The 15,630-nt window shown below is 47.3% G+C and overlaps 1 protein-coding gene across 1 annotated transcript in view; it reads right to left on the bottom strand.

Annotated features, from left to right (window-relative positions):
- The window catches only part of LOC118394753 (RNA-binding protein Musashi homolog 2-like), a 413,238-nt gene that overhangs the window by 323,727 nt on the left and 73,881 nt on the right, over positions 1 to 15,630 (bottom strand). The window contains exon 6 of the mRNA XM_052518448.1: positions 13,916 to 14,008. Within this exon, the coding sequence (XP_052374408.1) occupies positions 13,916 to 14,008 (93 nt within the window). The remainder of the gene's footprint in view (positions 1 to 13,915; positions 14,009 to 15,630) is intronic.

Consider the following 15,630-nt stretch of genomic DNA (forward strand, 5'->3'; position numbering starts at 1 on the left):
GGACACAACTCTGACGACGTGCATAAGACCTGCAGTCCTGCCCTCTCACCCACTAAATCATCTCAGAGCTCAGGGACTTTCAGGAGAAAAGCCATTAGTTAGGATGACCATTAGTGAGCTAGAATGAGTTTGGGGAATGAATGTGGACTATGAGGGGCCATTTAATTGAATGGTTAATGACCTGATGAAAATCATGGAACAGGTTGAGTCTCAAACTAGACCTTATTCCCTTTATAGTGCACTACATTTGACCAGAGCCACATATGCACAACCCATAGATAGACTCTTAGGGTTTGACATTGAGGAGGACATTTCCCCTAAGAGCTGGGATACAACTGAGGTGGAGTGCACATCCTCTGAATGGCACATAGCCTCCTAGAAGCTAGTACCGAAAGACCAATCACCTCTGTAGGCTAACCCACACACGCAGGCAAGAAAAAGCAAAGGGACCTGAATTAGAATGGAAAACATCGCCAAGAGGCAACTTCCTATTCCCAAGTGAGCGTTTAAAAACCATCCCTCTTGACTACAGGAAACACTGCCAGTACCCAGAGCAAACAAAGGTTAGAGAGAATATTAAATCATTTGTCTTGTTATTTCTCTCTCTCCACTGAACGGGCAGGTTCAGTTAGCTCTCTCGCTCTCTCTTCCTTCATTCAATTCTACAGGCACAAGCCGTAACCGCCGGTGATTTCACCAGGATTAAAACCACAGAGCAGCCCAGCCCTGCAACCGCAAGAGGGAACAGAGCGGAGGAGGAGTCAGTTGGGTACCAAACAAACCTGCTTTACAGATCATTTACACAGTAAACTGTTAGAAGAGCAAACAGCAGCCCACAGCGCAGCAGTTCCCTGGTGCTGTGAACCAGTCAAATAAGACATGTTAACCTTGTATTAAAGGCAAAGCCAAAATGGTATTCACAACCTGGTTCTGTAGGAGAATCACAAGCCCCTGGACTAAACAGCAAGCTGTTATTGGGCTGGCATGTGGCCCAGTGGAGGAGGTGGTGAACAGGTTAAGTCAAAAGCTGACAGACCTCCACTATGGGGCCAACATTAAAGGTTGTGAACAGGTTCGGTTAAGAAAGATAAGGGTAAGGAGGTTAGCTGATACCCTGTCCGTCTGTGAGGTAGATGAAGCAAAGCTATTCTCACCCCCCAGTGACAGAATCAACACAATTCCACAAATAACCTTAGTTGAAATAATCAATTACTATTTTGACAAAAAAGGAAAATGCCCAATTCAAATGTATTTTTCTGAATATATTCATTTCAAATCCTTCCTGGGCAGTATGAGGGGTGTGAGGACGTTGTCTTTGGTCTGTGCCCTCTGCCTTCTACTCATCTGCAGGAGAAGAACAAGGAGCCAAGCTACAGCTCCAACTTCACTGTGATTACACAGAGGGGTGAGACAGCTCCAACTTCACTGTGATTACACAGAGGGGTGAGACAGCTCCAACTTCACTGTGATTACACAGAGGGGTGAGACAGCTCCAACTTCACTGTGATTACACAGAGGGGTGAGACAGCTCCAACTTCACTGTGATTACACAGAGGGGTGAGACAGCTCCAACTTCACTGTGATTACACAGAGAGGTGAGACAGCTCCAACTTCACTGTGATTACACAGAGGGGTGAGACAGCTCTCCAACTTCACTGTGATTACACAGAGGGGTGAGACAGCTCCAACTTCACTGTGATTACACAGAGAGGTGAGACAGCTCCAACTTCACTGTGATTACACAGAGGGGTGAGACAGCTCCAACTTCACTGTGATTACACAGAGGGGTGAGACAGCTCCAACTTCACTGTGATTACACAGAGAGGTGAGACAGCTCTCCAACTTCACTGTGATTACACAGAGGGGTGAGACAGCTCCAACTTCACTGTGATTACACAGAGAGGTGAGACAGCTCCAACTTCACTGTGATTACACAGAGGGGTGAGACAGCTCCAACTTCACTGTGATTACACAGAGGGGTGAGACAGCTCCAACTTCACTGTGATTACACAGAGGGGTGAGACAGCTCTCCAACTTCACTGTGATTACACAGAGGGGTGAGACAGCTCCAACTTCACTGTGATTACACAGAGAGGTGAGACAGCTCCAACTTCACTGTGATTACACAGAGGGGTGAGACAGCTCCAACTTCACTGTGATTACACAGAGGGGTGAGACAGCTTTGACCAACACTGAATCAACTGTGTTTTCAATCTTCACAAGGAGATTCAGTTTCACGCATTAACTCTGGGGCTATGAAGAGAATTCTGAGAGCTTATTTCTTTCCTCAGAAACCCCTAAAGAGGAGGAGTCTACTCCCCTCTTTCATCCCTCAGTAACTCCTAGAGATGAGGAGTCTACTCCCCTCCTTCATCCCTCAGCAACCCCTAGAGATGAGGAGTCTACTTCCCTCAGTAGCCCCTAGAGATGAAGAGTCTACCTCCCTCAGTAACCCCTAGAGATGAGGAGTCTACTTCCCTCAGTAACCCCTAGAGATGAGGAGTCTACTTCCCTCAGTAACCCCTAGAGATGAGGAGTCTACTTCCCTCAGTAACCCCTAGAGATGAGGAGTCTACCTCCCTCAGTAACCCCTAGAGATGAGGAGTCTACTTCCCTCAGTAACCCCTAGAGATGAGGAGTCTACTTCCCTCAGTAACCCCTAGAGATGAGGAGTCTACTTCCCTCAGTAACCCCTAGAGATAAGGAGTCTACTTCCCTCAGTAACCCCAAGAGATGAAGAGTCTACTTCCCTCAGTAACCCCAAGAGATGAAGAGTCTACTTCCCTCAGTAACCCCTAGAGATGAGGAGTCTACTCCCCTCTTTCATCCCTCAGTAACCCCTAGAGATGAAGAGTCTACCTCCCTCAGTAACCCCTAGAGATGAGGAGTCTACCTCCCTCAGTAACACCTAGAGATAAGGAGTCTACCTCCCTCAGTAACCCCTCGAGATAAGGAGTCTACCTCCCTCAGTAACCCTTAGAGATAAGGAGTCTACCTCCCTCAGTAACCCCTAGAGATGAGGAGTCTACTTCCCTCAGTAACCCCTAGAGATGAGGAGTCTACCTCCCTCAGTAACCCCTAGAGATGAGGAGTCTACTTCCCTCAGTAACCCCTAGAGATGAGGAGTCTACCTCCCTCAGTAACCCCTAGAGATAAGGAGTCTACCTCCCTCAGTAACCCCTAGAGATAAGGAGTCTACCTCCCTCAGTAACCCCTAGAGATGAGGAGTCTACTTCCCTCAGTAACCCCTAGAGATAAGGAGTCTACCTCCATCAGTAACCCCTAGAGATGAGGAGTCTACCTCCCTCAGTAACCCTTCGAGATAAGGAGTCTACCTCCCTCAGTAACCCTTAGAGATAAGGAGTCTACCTCCCTCAGTAACCCCTAGAGATGAGGAGTCTACTTCCCTCAGTAACCACTAGAGATGAGGAGTCTACTTCCCTCAGTAACCCCTAGAGATGAGGAGTCTACTTCCCTCAGTAACCCCTAGAGATGAGGAGTCTACCTCCCTCAGTAACCCCTAGAGATGAGGAGTCTACTTCCCTCAGTAACCCCTAGAGATGAGGAGTCTACTTCCCTCAGTAACCCCTAGAGATAAGGAGTCTACTTCCCTCAGTAACCCCAAGAGATGAAGAGTCTACTTCCCTCAGTAACCCCAAGAGATGAAGAGTCTACTTCCCTCAGTAACCCCTAGAGATGAGGAGTCTACTCCCCTCTTTCATCCCTCAGTAACCCCTAGAGATGAGGAGTCTACTTCCCTCAGTAACCCCTAGAGATAAGGAGTCTACCTCCCTCAGTAACCCCTAGAGATGAGGAGTCTACTTCCCTCAGTAACCCCTAGAGATAAGGAGTCTACCTCCATCAGTAACCCCTAGAGATGAGGAGTCTACCTCCCTCAGTAACCCCTCGAGATAAGGAGTCTACCTCCCTCAGTAACCCTTAGAGATAAGGAGTCTACCTCCCTCAGTAACCCCTAGAGATGAGGAGTCTACTTCCCTCAGTAACCACTAGAGATGAGGAGTCTACTTCCCTCAGTAACCACTAGAGATGAGGAGTCTACTTCCCTCAGTAACCCCTAGAGATGAGGAGTCTACTTCCCTCAGTAACCCCTAGAGATGAGGAGTCTACTCCCTCAGTAACCCCTAGAGATGAGGAGTCTAACCCCTAGAGATGAGGAGTCTACTCCCCTCTTTTCCTCTCAGTAACCCTAGAGATGAGGAGTCTACTTCCCTCAGTAACCCCTAGAGATGAGGAGTCTACTTCCCTCAGTAACCCCTAGAGATGAGGAGTCTACTTCCCTCAGTAACCCCAAGAGATGAAGAGTCTACTTCCCTCAGTAACCCCTAGAGATGAGGAGTCTACTCCCCTCTTTCATCCCTCAGTAACCCCTAGAGATGAAGAGTCTACCTCCCTCAGTAGCCCCTAGAGATGAAGAGTCTACCTCCCTCAGTAACCCCTAGAGATGAGGAGTCTACTTCCCTCAGTAACCCCTAGAGATGAGGAGTCTACTTCCCTCAGTAACCCCTAGAGATGAGGAGTCTACTTCCCTCAGTAACCCCTAGAGATGAGGAGTCTACCTCCCTCAGTAACCCCTAGAGATGAGGAGTCTACTTCCCTCAGTAACCCCTAGAGATGAGGAGTCTACTTCCCTCAGTAACCCCTAGAGATGAGGAGTCTAACTTCCCTCAGTAACCCCAAGAGTCTACTTCCCTCAGTAACCCCAAGAGATGAAGAGTCTACTTCCTCAGTAACCCCAAGAGATGAAGAGTCTACTTCCCTCAGTAACCCCTAGAGATGAGGAGTCCTCAGTAACCCCTAGAGATGAAGAGTCTACTAACCCTCAGACATCCCTCAGTAACCCCTAGAGATGAAGAGTCTACCTCCCTCAGTAACCCCTAGAGATGAGGAGTCTACCTCCCTCAGTAACCCCTAGAGATAAGGAGTCTACCTCCCTCAGTAACCCCTCGAGATAAGGAGTCTACCTCCCAGTAACCCCAGTAACCCTTAGAGATAAGGAGTCTACCTCCCTCAGTAACCCCTAGAGATGAGGAGTCTACTTCCCTCAGTAACCCCTAGAGATGAGGAGTCTACCTCCCTCAGTAACCCCTAGAGATGAGGAGTCTACTTCCCTCAGTAACCCCTAGAGATGAGGAGTCTACCTCCCTCAGTAACCCCTAGAGATAAGGAGTCTACCTCCCTCAGTAACCCCTAGAGATGAGGAGTCTACTTCCCTCAGTAACCCCTAGAGATGAGGAGTCTACCTCCCTCAGTAACCCCTAGAGATGAGGAGTCTACTTCCCTCAGTAACCCCTAGAGATAAGGAGTCTACCTCCATCAGTAACCCCTAGAGATGAGGAGTCTACCTCCCTCAGTAACCCTTCGAGATAAGGAGTCTACCTCCCTCAGTAACCCTTAGAGATAAGGAGTCTACCTCCCTCAGTAACCCCTAGAGATGAGGAGTCTACTTCTCTCAGTAACCACTAGAGATGAGGAGTCTACTTCCCTCAGTAACCCCTAGAGATGAGGAGTCTACTTCCCTCAGTAACCCCTAGAGATGAGGAGTCTACCTCCCTCAGTAACCCCTAGAGATGAAGAGTCTACTTCCCTCAGTAACCCCTAGAGATGAGGAGTCTACTTCCCTCAGTAACCCCTAGAGATAAGGAGTCTACTTCCCTCAGTAACCCCAAGAGATGAAGAGTCTACTTCCCTCAGTAACCCCAAGAGATGAAGAGTCTACTTCCCTCAGTAACCCCTAGAGATGAGGAGTCTACTCCCCTCTTTCATCCCTCAGTAACCCCTAGAGATGAGGAGTCTACTTCCCTCAGTAACCCCTAGAGATAAGGAGTCTACCTCCCTCAGTAACCCCTAGAGATGAGGAGTCTACTTCCCTCAGTAACCCCTAGAGATAAGGAGTCTACCTCCATCAGTAACCCCTAGAGATGAGGAGTCTACTTCCCTCAGTAACCCCTCGAGATAAGGAGTCTACTTCCCTCAGTAACCCCTAGAGATGAGGAGTCTACCTCCCTCAGTAACCCCTAGAGATGAGGAGTCTACTTCCCTCAGTAACCCCTAGAGATGAGGAGTCTACTTCCCTCAGTAACCCCTAGAGATAAGGAGTCTACTTCCCTCAGTAACCCCAAGAGATGAAGAGTCTACTTCCCTCAGTAACCCCAAGAGATGAAGAGTCTACTTCCCTCAGTAACCCCTAGAGATGAGGAGTCTACTCCCCTCTTTCATCCCTCAGTTAGCCCCTAGAGATGAAGAGTCTACCTCCCTCAGTAACCCCTAGAGATGAGGAGTCTACCTCCCTCAGTAACCCCTAGAGATAAGGAGTCTACCTCCCTCAGTAACCCCTCGAGATAAGGAGTCTACCTCCCTCAGTAACCCTTAGAGATAAGGAGTCTACCTCCCTCAGTAACCCCTAGAGATGAGGAGTCTACCTCCCTCAGTAACCCCTAGAGATGAGGAGTCTACTTCCCTCAGTAACCCCTAGAGATGAGGAGTCTACCTCCCTCAGTAACCCCTAGAGATAAGGAGTCTACCTCCCTCAGTAACCCCTAGAGATAAGGAGTCTACCTCCCTCAGTAACCCCTAGAGATGAGGAGTCTACTTCCCTCAGTAACCCCTAGAGAGAAGGAGTCTACCTCCCTCAGTAACCCTGAGAGATAAGGAGTCTACCTCCCTCAGTAACCCCTAGAGATGAGGAGTCTACTTCCCTCAGTAACCCCTAGAGATAAGGAGTCTACCTCCCTCAGTAACCCCTAGAGATGAGGAGTCTACTTCCCTCAGTAACCCCTAGAGATAAGGAGTCTACCTCCATCAGTAACCCCTAGAGATGAGGAGTCTACCTCCCTCAGTAACCCCTCGAGATAAGGAGTCTACCTCCCTCAGTAACCCTTAGAGATAAGGAGTCTACCTCCCTCAGTAACCCCTAGAGATGAGGAGTCTACTTCCCTCAGTAACCACTAGAGATGAGGAGTCTACCTCCATCAGTAACCACGAGAGATAAGGAGTCTACCTCCCTCAGTAACCCCTAGAGATAAGGAGTCTACCTCCATCAGTAACCCCTAGAGATAAGGAGTCTACCTCCATCAGTAACCCCTAGAGATAAGGAGTCTACCTCCCTCAGTAACCCCTAGAGATAAGGAGTCTACCTCCATCAGTAACCACTAGAGATAAGGAGTCTACCTCCATCAGTAACCACTAGAGATAAGGAGTCTACCTCCATCAGTAACCACTAGAGGTAAGGAGTCTACCTCCATCAGTAACCCCTAGAGATGAGGAGTCTACTTCCCTCAGTAACCCCTAGAGATGAGGAGTCTACTTCCCTCAGTAACCCCTTCCTTCTCCAGCAGGGAATTGGGAAAAAGCAGCTAATAGATTGAGTTAATCATTAATGTCATACTTTCCAGGTCCATACCCAAACAGTTCTCACTGTTGCCGCCTGCTACCGACCCCCCTCAGCTCCCAGCTGTGCCCTGGACACCATTTGTGAATTGATCGCCCCCCATCTAGCTTCAGAGTTTGTTCTGTTAGGTGACCTAAACTGGGATATGCTTAACACCCCGGCAGTCCTACAATCTAAGCTAGATGCCCTCAATCTCACACAAATCATCAAGGAACCCACCAGGTACAACCCTAACTCCATAAACAAGGGTACCCTCATAGACGTCATCCTGACCAACTGGCCCTCCAAATACACCTCCGCTGTCTTCAACCAGGATCTCAGCGATCACTGCCTCATTGCCTGTATCCGCCACGGAGCCGCAGTCAAACGGCCACACCTCATCACTGTCAAACGCTCCCTAAAACACTTCTGTGAGCAGGCCTTTTTCATCGACCTGGCCCGGGTATCCTGGAAGGACATTGACCTCATCCCGTCAGTTGAGGATGCCTGGTCATTCTTTAAAAGTAACTTCCTCACCATTTTAGATAAGCATGCTCCGTTCAAAAAATGCAGAACCAAGAACAGATACAGCCCTTGGTTCACTCCAGACCTGACTGCCCTCGACCAGCACAAAAACATCCTGTGGCGGACTGCAATAGCATCGAATAGTCCCCGTGATATGCAACTGTTCAGGGAAGTCAGGAACCAATACACGCAGGCAGTCAGGAAAGCTAAGGCCAGCTTCTTCAGGCAGAAGTTTGCATCCTGTAGCTCCAACTCCAAAAAGTTCTGGGACACTGTGAAGTCCATGGAGAACAAGAGCACCTCCTCCCAGCTGCCCACTGCACTGAGGCTAGGTAACACGGTCACCACCGATAAATCCATGATTATCGAAAACTTCAACAAGCATTTCTCAGCGGCTGGCCATGCCTTCCGCCTGGCTACTCCAACCTCGGCCAACAGCTCCGCCCCCCCCGCAGCTCCTCGCCCAAGCCTCTCCAGGTTCTCCTTTACCCAAATCCGGATAGCAGATGTTCTGAAAGAGCTGCAAAACCTGGACCCGTACAAATCAGCGGGGCTTGACAATCTGGACCCTCTATTTCTGAAACTATCCGCCGCCATTGTCGCAACCCCTATTACCAGCCTGTTCAACCTCTCTTTCATATCGTCTGAGATCCCCAAGGATTGGAAAGCTGCCGCAGTCATCCCCCTCTTCAAAGGGGGAGACACCCTGGACCCAAACTGTTACAGACCTATATCCATCCTGCCCTGCCTATCTAAGGTCTTCGAAAGCCAAGTCAACAAACAGCTCACTGACCATCTCGAATCCCACCGTACGTTCTCCGCTGTGCAATCTGGTTTCCGAGCCGGTCACGGGTGCACCTCAGCCACACTCAAGGTACTAAACGATATCATAACCGCCATCGATAAAAGACAGTACTGTGCAGCCGTCTTCATCGACCTTGCCAAGGCCTTCGACTCTGTCAATCAACATATTCTTATCGGCAGACTCAGTAGCCTCGGTTGTTCGGATGACTGCCATGCCTGGTTCATCAATTACTTTGCAGACAGAGTTCAGTGTGTCAAATCGGAGGGCATGCTGTCCGGTCCTCTGGGAGTCTCTATGGGGGTGCCACAGGGTTCAATTCTCGGGCCGACTCTTTTCTCTGTATATATCAATGATGTTGCTCTTGCTGCGGGCGATTCCCTGATCCACCTCTACGCAGACGACACCATTCTATATACTTTCGGCCCGTCATTGGACACTGTGCTATCTAACCTCCAAACGAGCTTCAATGCCATACAACACTCCTTCCGTGACCTCCAACTGCTCTTAAACGCTAGTAAAACCAAATGCATGCTTTTCAACCGATCGCTGCCTGCACCCGCATGCCCGACTAGCATCACCACCCTGGATGGTTCCGACCTTGAATATGTGGACATCTATAAGTACCTAGGTGTCTGGCTAGACTGCAAACTCTCCTTCCAGACTCATATCAAACATCTCCAATCGAAAATCAAATCAAGAGTCGGCTTTCTATTCCGCAACAAAGCCTCCTTCACTCACGCCGCCAAGCTTACCCTAGTAAAACTGACTATCCTACCGATCCTCGACTTCGGCGATGTCATCTACAAAATGGCTTCCAACACTTTACTCAGCAAACTGATGGAGTCTATCACAGTGCCATCCGTTTTGTCACTAAAGCACCTTATACCACCCACCACTGCGACTTGTATGCTCTAGTCGGCTGGCCCTCGCTACATATTCGTCGCCAGACCCACTGGCTCCAGGTCATCTACAAGTCCATGCTAGGTAAAGCTCCGCCTTATCTCAGTTCACTGGTCACGATGGCAACACCCATCCATAGCACGCGCTTCAGCAGGTGTATCTCACTGATCATCCCTAAAGCCAACACCTCATTTGGCCGCCTTTCGTTCCAGTACTCTGCTGCCTGTGACTGGAACGAACTGCAAAAATCTCTGAAGTTGGAGACTTTTATCTCCCTCACCAACTTCAAACATCAGCTATCTGAGCAGCTAACCGATCGCTGCAGCTGTACATAGTCTCTTGGTAAATAGCCCACCCATTTTCACCTACCTCATTCCCATACTGTTTTTATACTGTTTTTATTTATTTACTTTTCTGCTCTTTTGCACACCAATATCTCTACCTGTACATGACCATCTGATCATTTATCACTCCAGTGCTAATCTGCAAAATTGTAATTATTCCCCTACCTCCTCATGCCTTTTGCACACATTGTATATAGACCCCCCCTTTTTTCTACTGTGTTATTGACTTGTTAATTGTTTACTCCATGTGCAACTCTGTGTTGTCTGTTCACACTGCTATGCTTTATCTTGGCCAGGTCGCAGTTGCAAATGAGAACTTGTTCTCAACTAGCCTACCTGGTTAAATAAAGGTGAAATAAATACATTTTAAAAAATATTTAAAAAACAATGTACCTTTTAGCTCACTGCTTAGCTTTGGAGGCTCTGCTGTACTGTGCAGAGAATGTTTTTGGGGCAGAGGTAAAAGTCTGAGAATTCTAAATGGATTCAATTTCTATGAAGTCAGATTCACACATTAGAACAGTACATCAAGATAAAAACATTATATAACCACAAATAATAGTAATATGTCTGTTGATATGACAGGCCAAATTAAACTAAACACTGGGTTTGTCTTGAAGTAAAATCCAGGTACAGTATATCTGATGACAGGTGAAAGGTGAGGTCAGAGCAGGATCAACAACCCAAGCAGGAGTTGTTGCAGCTCAGCCAGATAAGTTCACTTTGTTTTGAGACAAACTCAAAGCCGATTATAACAAAGGTATGTATGACTAAGCATTAGCAAGCCAGGCTAATTGCCCTGCTCTGGGTGTTAACAATGCAAGAGGGAGGTGGGGTGAATGGCCCCCCCCCTTTTCTGCTAATTTGGAGATTACGCCAGGAAGTGGGTAGAGGTTAAAAGTGCCCCATTGCATAATCATGAAGATGAATCATCTAACTTGTGCCGTCCCCATGTTGTTTAGACACAACTGTAAAACTCCTGAGAGAGAATTGTTCACTTTGTCAAGACTTAGTGAAAACTGCATTAGGTTTATAACACTGAGAATAGCTAGCTGATAAAGCACTACTCTTGGAGGACAGAGGAAGGAGATTAATTAGTACCATATGCAAATAATATCCCAAAAGACAGTCGCTCTGGTCTGTATTAAGACAATACATAGTGTAGCACTGAGAAGTAGATGACTGTATCTAAACAGAGGTGGTAGTGTCCCTGGTCCATTTAAACAGACTCATCCAGTACAGTACATCTAGCTTCCTGTAGCCTAGGACTCCTCTGTTTAAGATGCACTTTGGAGCTGACGCATAGAGCAGGGCGGAAAGGCCTCTCTTCTGGAGAGCACTCTGTCATAGCAGTACACACACACCGCAGCCTGCTAGGTCTGGGAGAGCACAGTCTGTGAGAAGACAGATCCTATGACCCTGGTTCCCCACACCACCTGCTTCCCACCCCCATGAAGCACACACAGCCAGCAGCACTCTCTGCTAATTGGCTAATTCTGGATCCGCACCAAACAAAACACAAATGCGAAACACACACTGACACATGCACACATACTGACACACACACACACTCAGACATTAATACACACACAAACACAAGTGCACATGTGCACACACACACAGGCATCAGTAGTGCTGACATGGGAGTCATCAAGAGCAGGCTGCAAATGGATTCCCAAAGTTTACATTTCAGACAACTCACTTCCAGCCCCCCTCCTACCTCCCTCTTTTCCTCCCTCCACTTCTGACTTCTTCCCTCCACTTCTGACTTCTTCCCTCCATCCATCCCTCCACTTTTGACTTTTTCCTCCCAAAACACAGCTGCTGTGCTTGGTACAGGTCTGCTCTCATTTTTCTGAGAGGACACTGGCTAATTAACTGCTTTATTCACTCAGATGGACTCCTCACTGACAAGTACACACACACACACACACACACACACACACACACACACACACACACACACACACACACACACACACACACACACACAGACAGAGAGGGGGCAATAGTGTGGGCAGACAGACGGGGCCCTGCGGCCATGGGTCCAGTCTGGTGACCTGCGGGGGTCGGGGGCAGGGGGTATAGGGCCAGGATCCAGCCCCTCTCTGTCAGTCAGTTTGATTGGGCCTCCTCTAACCCAGGAGAGATGATATCTAGAGGCTTCCAGGACAAGAACCATGTGGCCCATTCCTTAATAACCTCTATGGGATGGGTGTCCCTAAACCAGGATAGTTGTTGCTAATGTGACTAGAATGACGTTGTATACAACAGCCAGCTTTCCGATACATAGACATGTCGTCATATATGGGCAGAAAACGTAAATTATTGTTAATCTAACTGCAGTGTCCAATTAACAGTTGCTATTACAGTGAAAAAAGACCATTAACTGGTACCATTAACTGGTTTGATACATTCACCTCTGAAGGTAAATAATGTACTTACATTCAGTAATCTTGCTCTGATTTGTCATTCTGAGTGTCCCAGAGATAAAATGTAGCATAGTTTTGTTTGATACAATTCATTTTCATGTTCAAATGTAGGAACTGGGGTCCACAGTTTGACCCCACTGCTGTCTCTGGCTCCACACCCACCCCGCCCGGCCAGCTAGATGTGTGAAAGTAATCGTATAAGCTAATGATCCATCATGTAGGACAGTCCTGGGAGTGTGTAAGCTAAAAAAATACCATAGCATTTTTGTATGTTCTCTATAGTTATGTACTTGAAAACTTAGTAATTTACCATTTGGGCAAACTCCTAGCAGACTTGATACAAAATATTGTGCAGTAATGTAAAGCTTCCCTGGATCGCACACTGCTGCCATCTGGTGGCCAGAATCCAAATTACACCTAGACTCCTATCAAAGTATGGATTTTCTCCTGCATTTCAAGCTGATGAAAAAAAAAAGTTTTTTGGTTTGTATTATCTTTTACCAGATCTAATGTGTTATATTGTCCTACATTAATGTCACATTTCCACAAACTTCAGTGTTTCATTTCAAATGGTATCAATAATGTGCATATCCGTTCAGGTCCTGAGCTACAGGCAGTTAGATTTGGGTATGTCATTTTAAGTGAAAATTGAAAAAAGGGGAACAATCCTTAAGAGGTCCAAATTCAAATCATTTCTGGGTAACCTTACTGTGATTGTTCTAAATTAAAATCACAAAAAAATACAAAAATAGATCTTAGCAGAGAGCCATTTATCAAGCAAGAATTTAGCTAGGACTGTTTGGGAGTGGTTTGAGTGAAGAGGAGAAAACTGAAAACTAGCCGTTATTGGCAGAAAGGTTTGGAACTGTCTTTCTTATTGGTGACCTTGGGGGGTCGGGGGGCAGGGGTATTAACTAATTTACCGCCTGGTGTTATCACCAGGCAGGCCAAAAGTCCATCCTGCCAAAACAGGCTGAAATTTCAGGCAGTCTTTTCAAACAGCTCCTACACTAAAAGTGCACTATGTTAACAATTTCACTGTGTTATTTCAACCTCAGTGTGGAAATTTATATAAAAACCTAGGATGAATTTTCTAAATATTCAAACAAAGCCTTAGCGAACCAGGAAAAACCAGGCCACTCAATCAAAACCTGGCTGTGTCTCTAATTTCTCTGTAAAATAAGGAGAATATTCAAACAATGCTAAGGAGAAGCTAAAACAGACACTTCAGAAGTGACGATGGAATCAGTCCCCCTACATGGCTGACAACAGGTCTTATGGTACAAGCTGCAGGATATGACTACATGGGGAGACTCATATAAACAACCAGCCTCCACAAACAGTGGAGGAACCAGACACATCCCAGGGAATGAGTCTGTAGACCTCCTCAGATCTCTATTAGAGACTTGATGAGGCTATTGACTGGCAATTAGAGTGCCACAGAACATCCTCATCCGCTAGAGTCTATCATCTTGAAATGGCTCAGGACAAGAAGAGGACATCACTTCCAAATAAGCCTTACCTTGCCAAACTGTTCAAAATACAGCTTCACATCTTCAACTACTGTGTTCGCTGATAATCCTCCTACAAATACTTTCTTTGTTCTTGTGACCATCTGGAAGGAGAGAAAAAGGAGAGAGAAAAGAGATCAGCAACACATGAAAGCATTTTAGAGGACAAATCTCAAGAACATTCACTGTAAGGGCCCGGAATCATCGTTTGCCGAGTCTGAAGAGAGTGCCGAGTAGTGTAGCATGTGAGCTGCAAGTCTGCGCTCATTTGTTGGGGTGTGTGGGGACGTGTCCAGAGGGGTACCTGTCGCCAATTTACCTATGCCAGGTCCTTCCCAAGGCCACACACTGAGCTTTGAAACTTTGACTTTCAAACACAAGAGGAGAAAGAAAACAGGAGAGAGAAGAGCAGAGGAGAGAGAATATAGGAGAGAGAAGAGGACAAGAGAGAGAAGATAGGAGAGAGAAGAGGACAAGAGAGAGAATATAGGAGAGAGAAGAGGACAGGAGAGAGAAGAGGACAAGAGAGAGAAGAGGACAAGAGAGAGAAGAGGACAAGAGAGAGAAGAGGACAAGAGAGAGAAGAGGACAGAAGAGAGAAGAGGACAGAAGAGAGAAGAGGACAGAAGAGGACAGAAGAGAGAAGATAGGAGAGAGAGAAGAGGACAGGAGAGAGAATATAGGAGAGAGAAGAGGACAAGAGAGAGAAGAGGACAGAAGAGAGAAGATAGGAGAGAGAAGAGGACAGGAGAGAGGAGAAGAGGAGAGGAGAGAGAAGAGGAGAGGAGAGAGAAGACAGGAGAGAGAAGAGAAGGAAAAAAGGAGAGAGGAGAAAGGAGTCAAGGTTAACACCCAGTGGGTAGGAGGAGAGAGCACATCTCTCCCCTTGTCCACCACCACCATAGGTTGGACTACCCATCAGCACTAGCAACACATCTCGAAACAATGGATGGCCAAGTGAAACCATCAACATTGCTCACATTTATCACCCGCCATCTTTATGAGCAGCAAGCCAACAGCACTTCAGTCTCCATCTCTCCCTGCCTTCCTTCTATTCTCTCCGTCCATCTGACATCTTTCCCTCCCTGTAGTTTCATCTGCTTCCCTTGATAGATGATCTGCCTGTATGTCTTTCTCTCCAGTCATTTTCAGGCTGGGCTTTGCACTAGCAGGCTGCTTCAACTTGTCTACTGAGAGTTAGGTTTTTCAGCTCCTGCTGTCTTTATGCCTCCTGACAGGCACGTGAGCCTCTGTGTGTGTGTGTGTGTGTGTGTGTGTGTGTGTGTGTGTGTGTGTGTGTGTGTGTGTGTGTGTGTGTGTGTGTGTGTGTGTGTGTGTGTCATGGTTGAAGGGATCTCTCAGGCCCTGGAACAACGCAATTACTCTGTCCATTTCTCTCCACTGTGACACCAGGCCTTCCATCTTCCCCCTCCTCTCTCCATCCCTGTCCTTCCGTCTCTTTCCATCTCCCCTTCTCTGACACCAGACAACAGGCCTTCCATCTTCCCTCCTCCTGCCCTTCCTCTATCCGTCTTACTGAATACTCTCTCTTCCTTTCTCTGTCTCTTTCTCTCCTCATATGACTGCTGACTCCCTCCTACACATTAGCATACAGGCTGATGGTTAGAACAGGCTTTCAGAGCAACTCTTAGAAGAGATAGTTTGAAGCAGCAGCTGCAGTGAAGACTGACTGCAGTAGTTCAGCACCTTGTCCACAGTGAGGGGA

This window comes from Oncorhynchus keta, chromosome 1 (assembly GCF_023373465.1).
Source record: "Oncorhynchus keta strain PuntledgeMale-10-30-2019 chromosome 1, Oket_V2, whole genome shotgun sequence".
Lineage (NCBI taxonomy): Eukaryota > Metazoa > Chordata > Actinopteri > Salmoniformes > Salmonidae > Oncorhynchus > Oncorhynchus keta.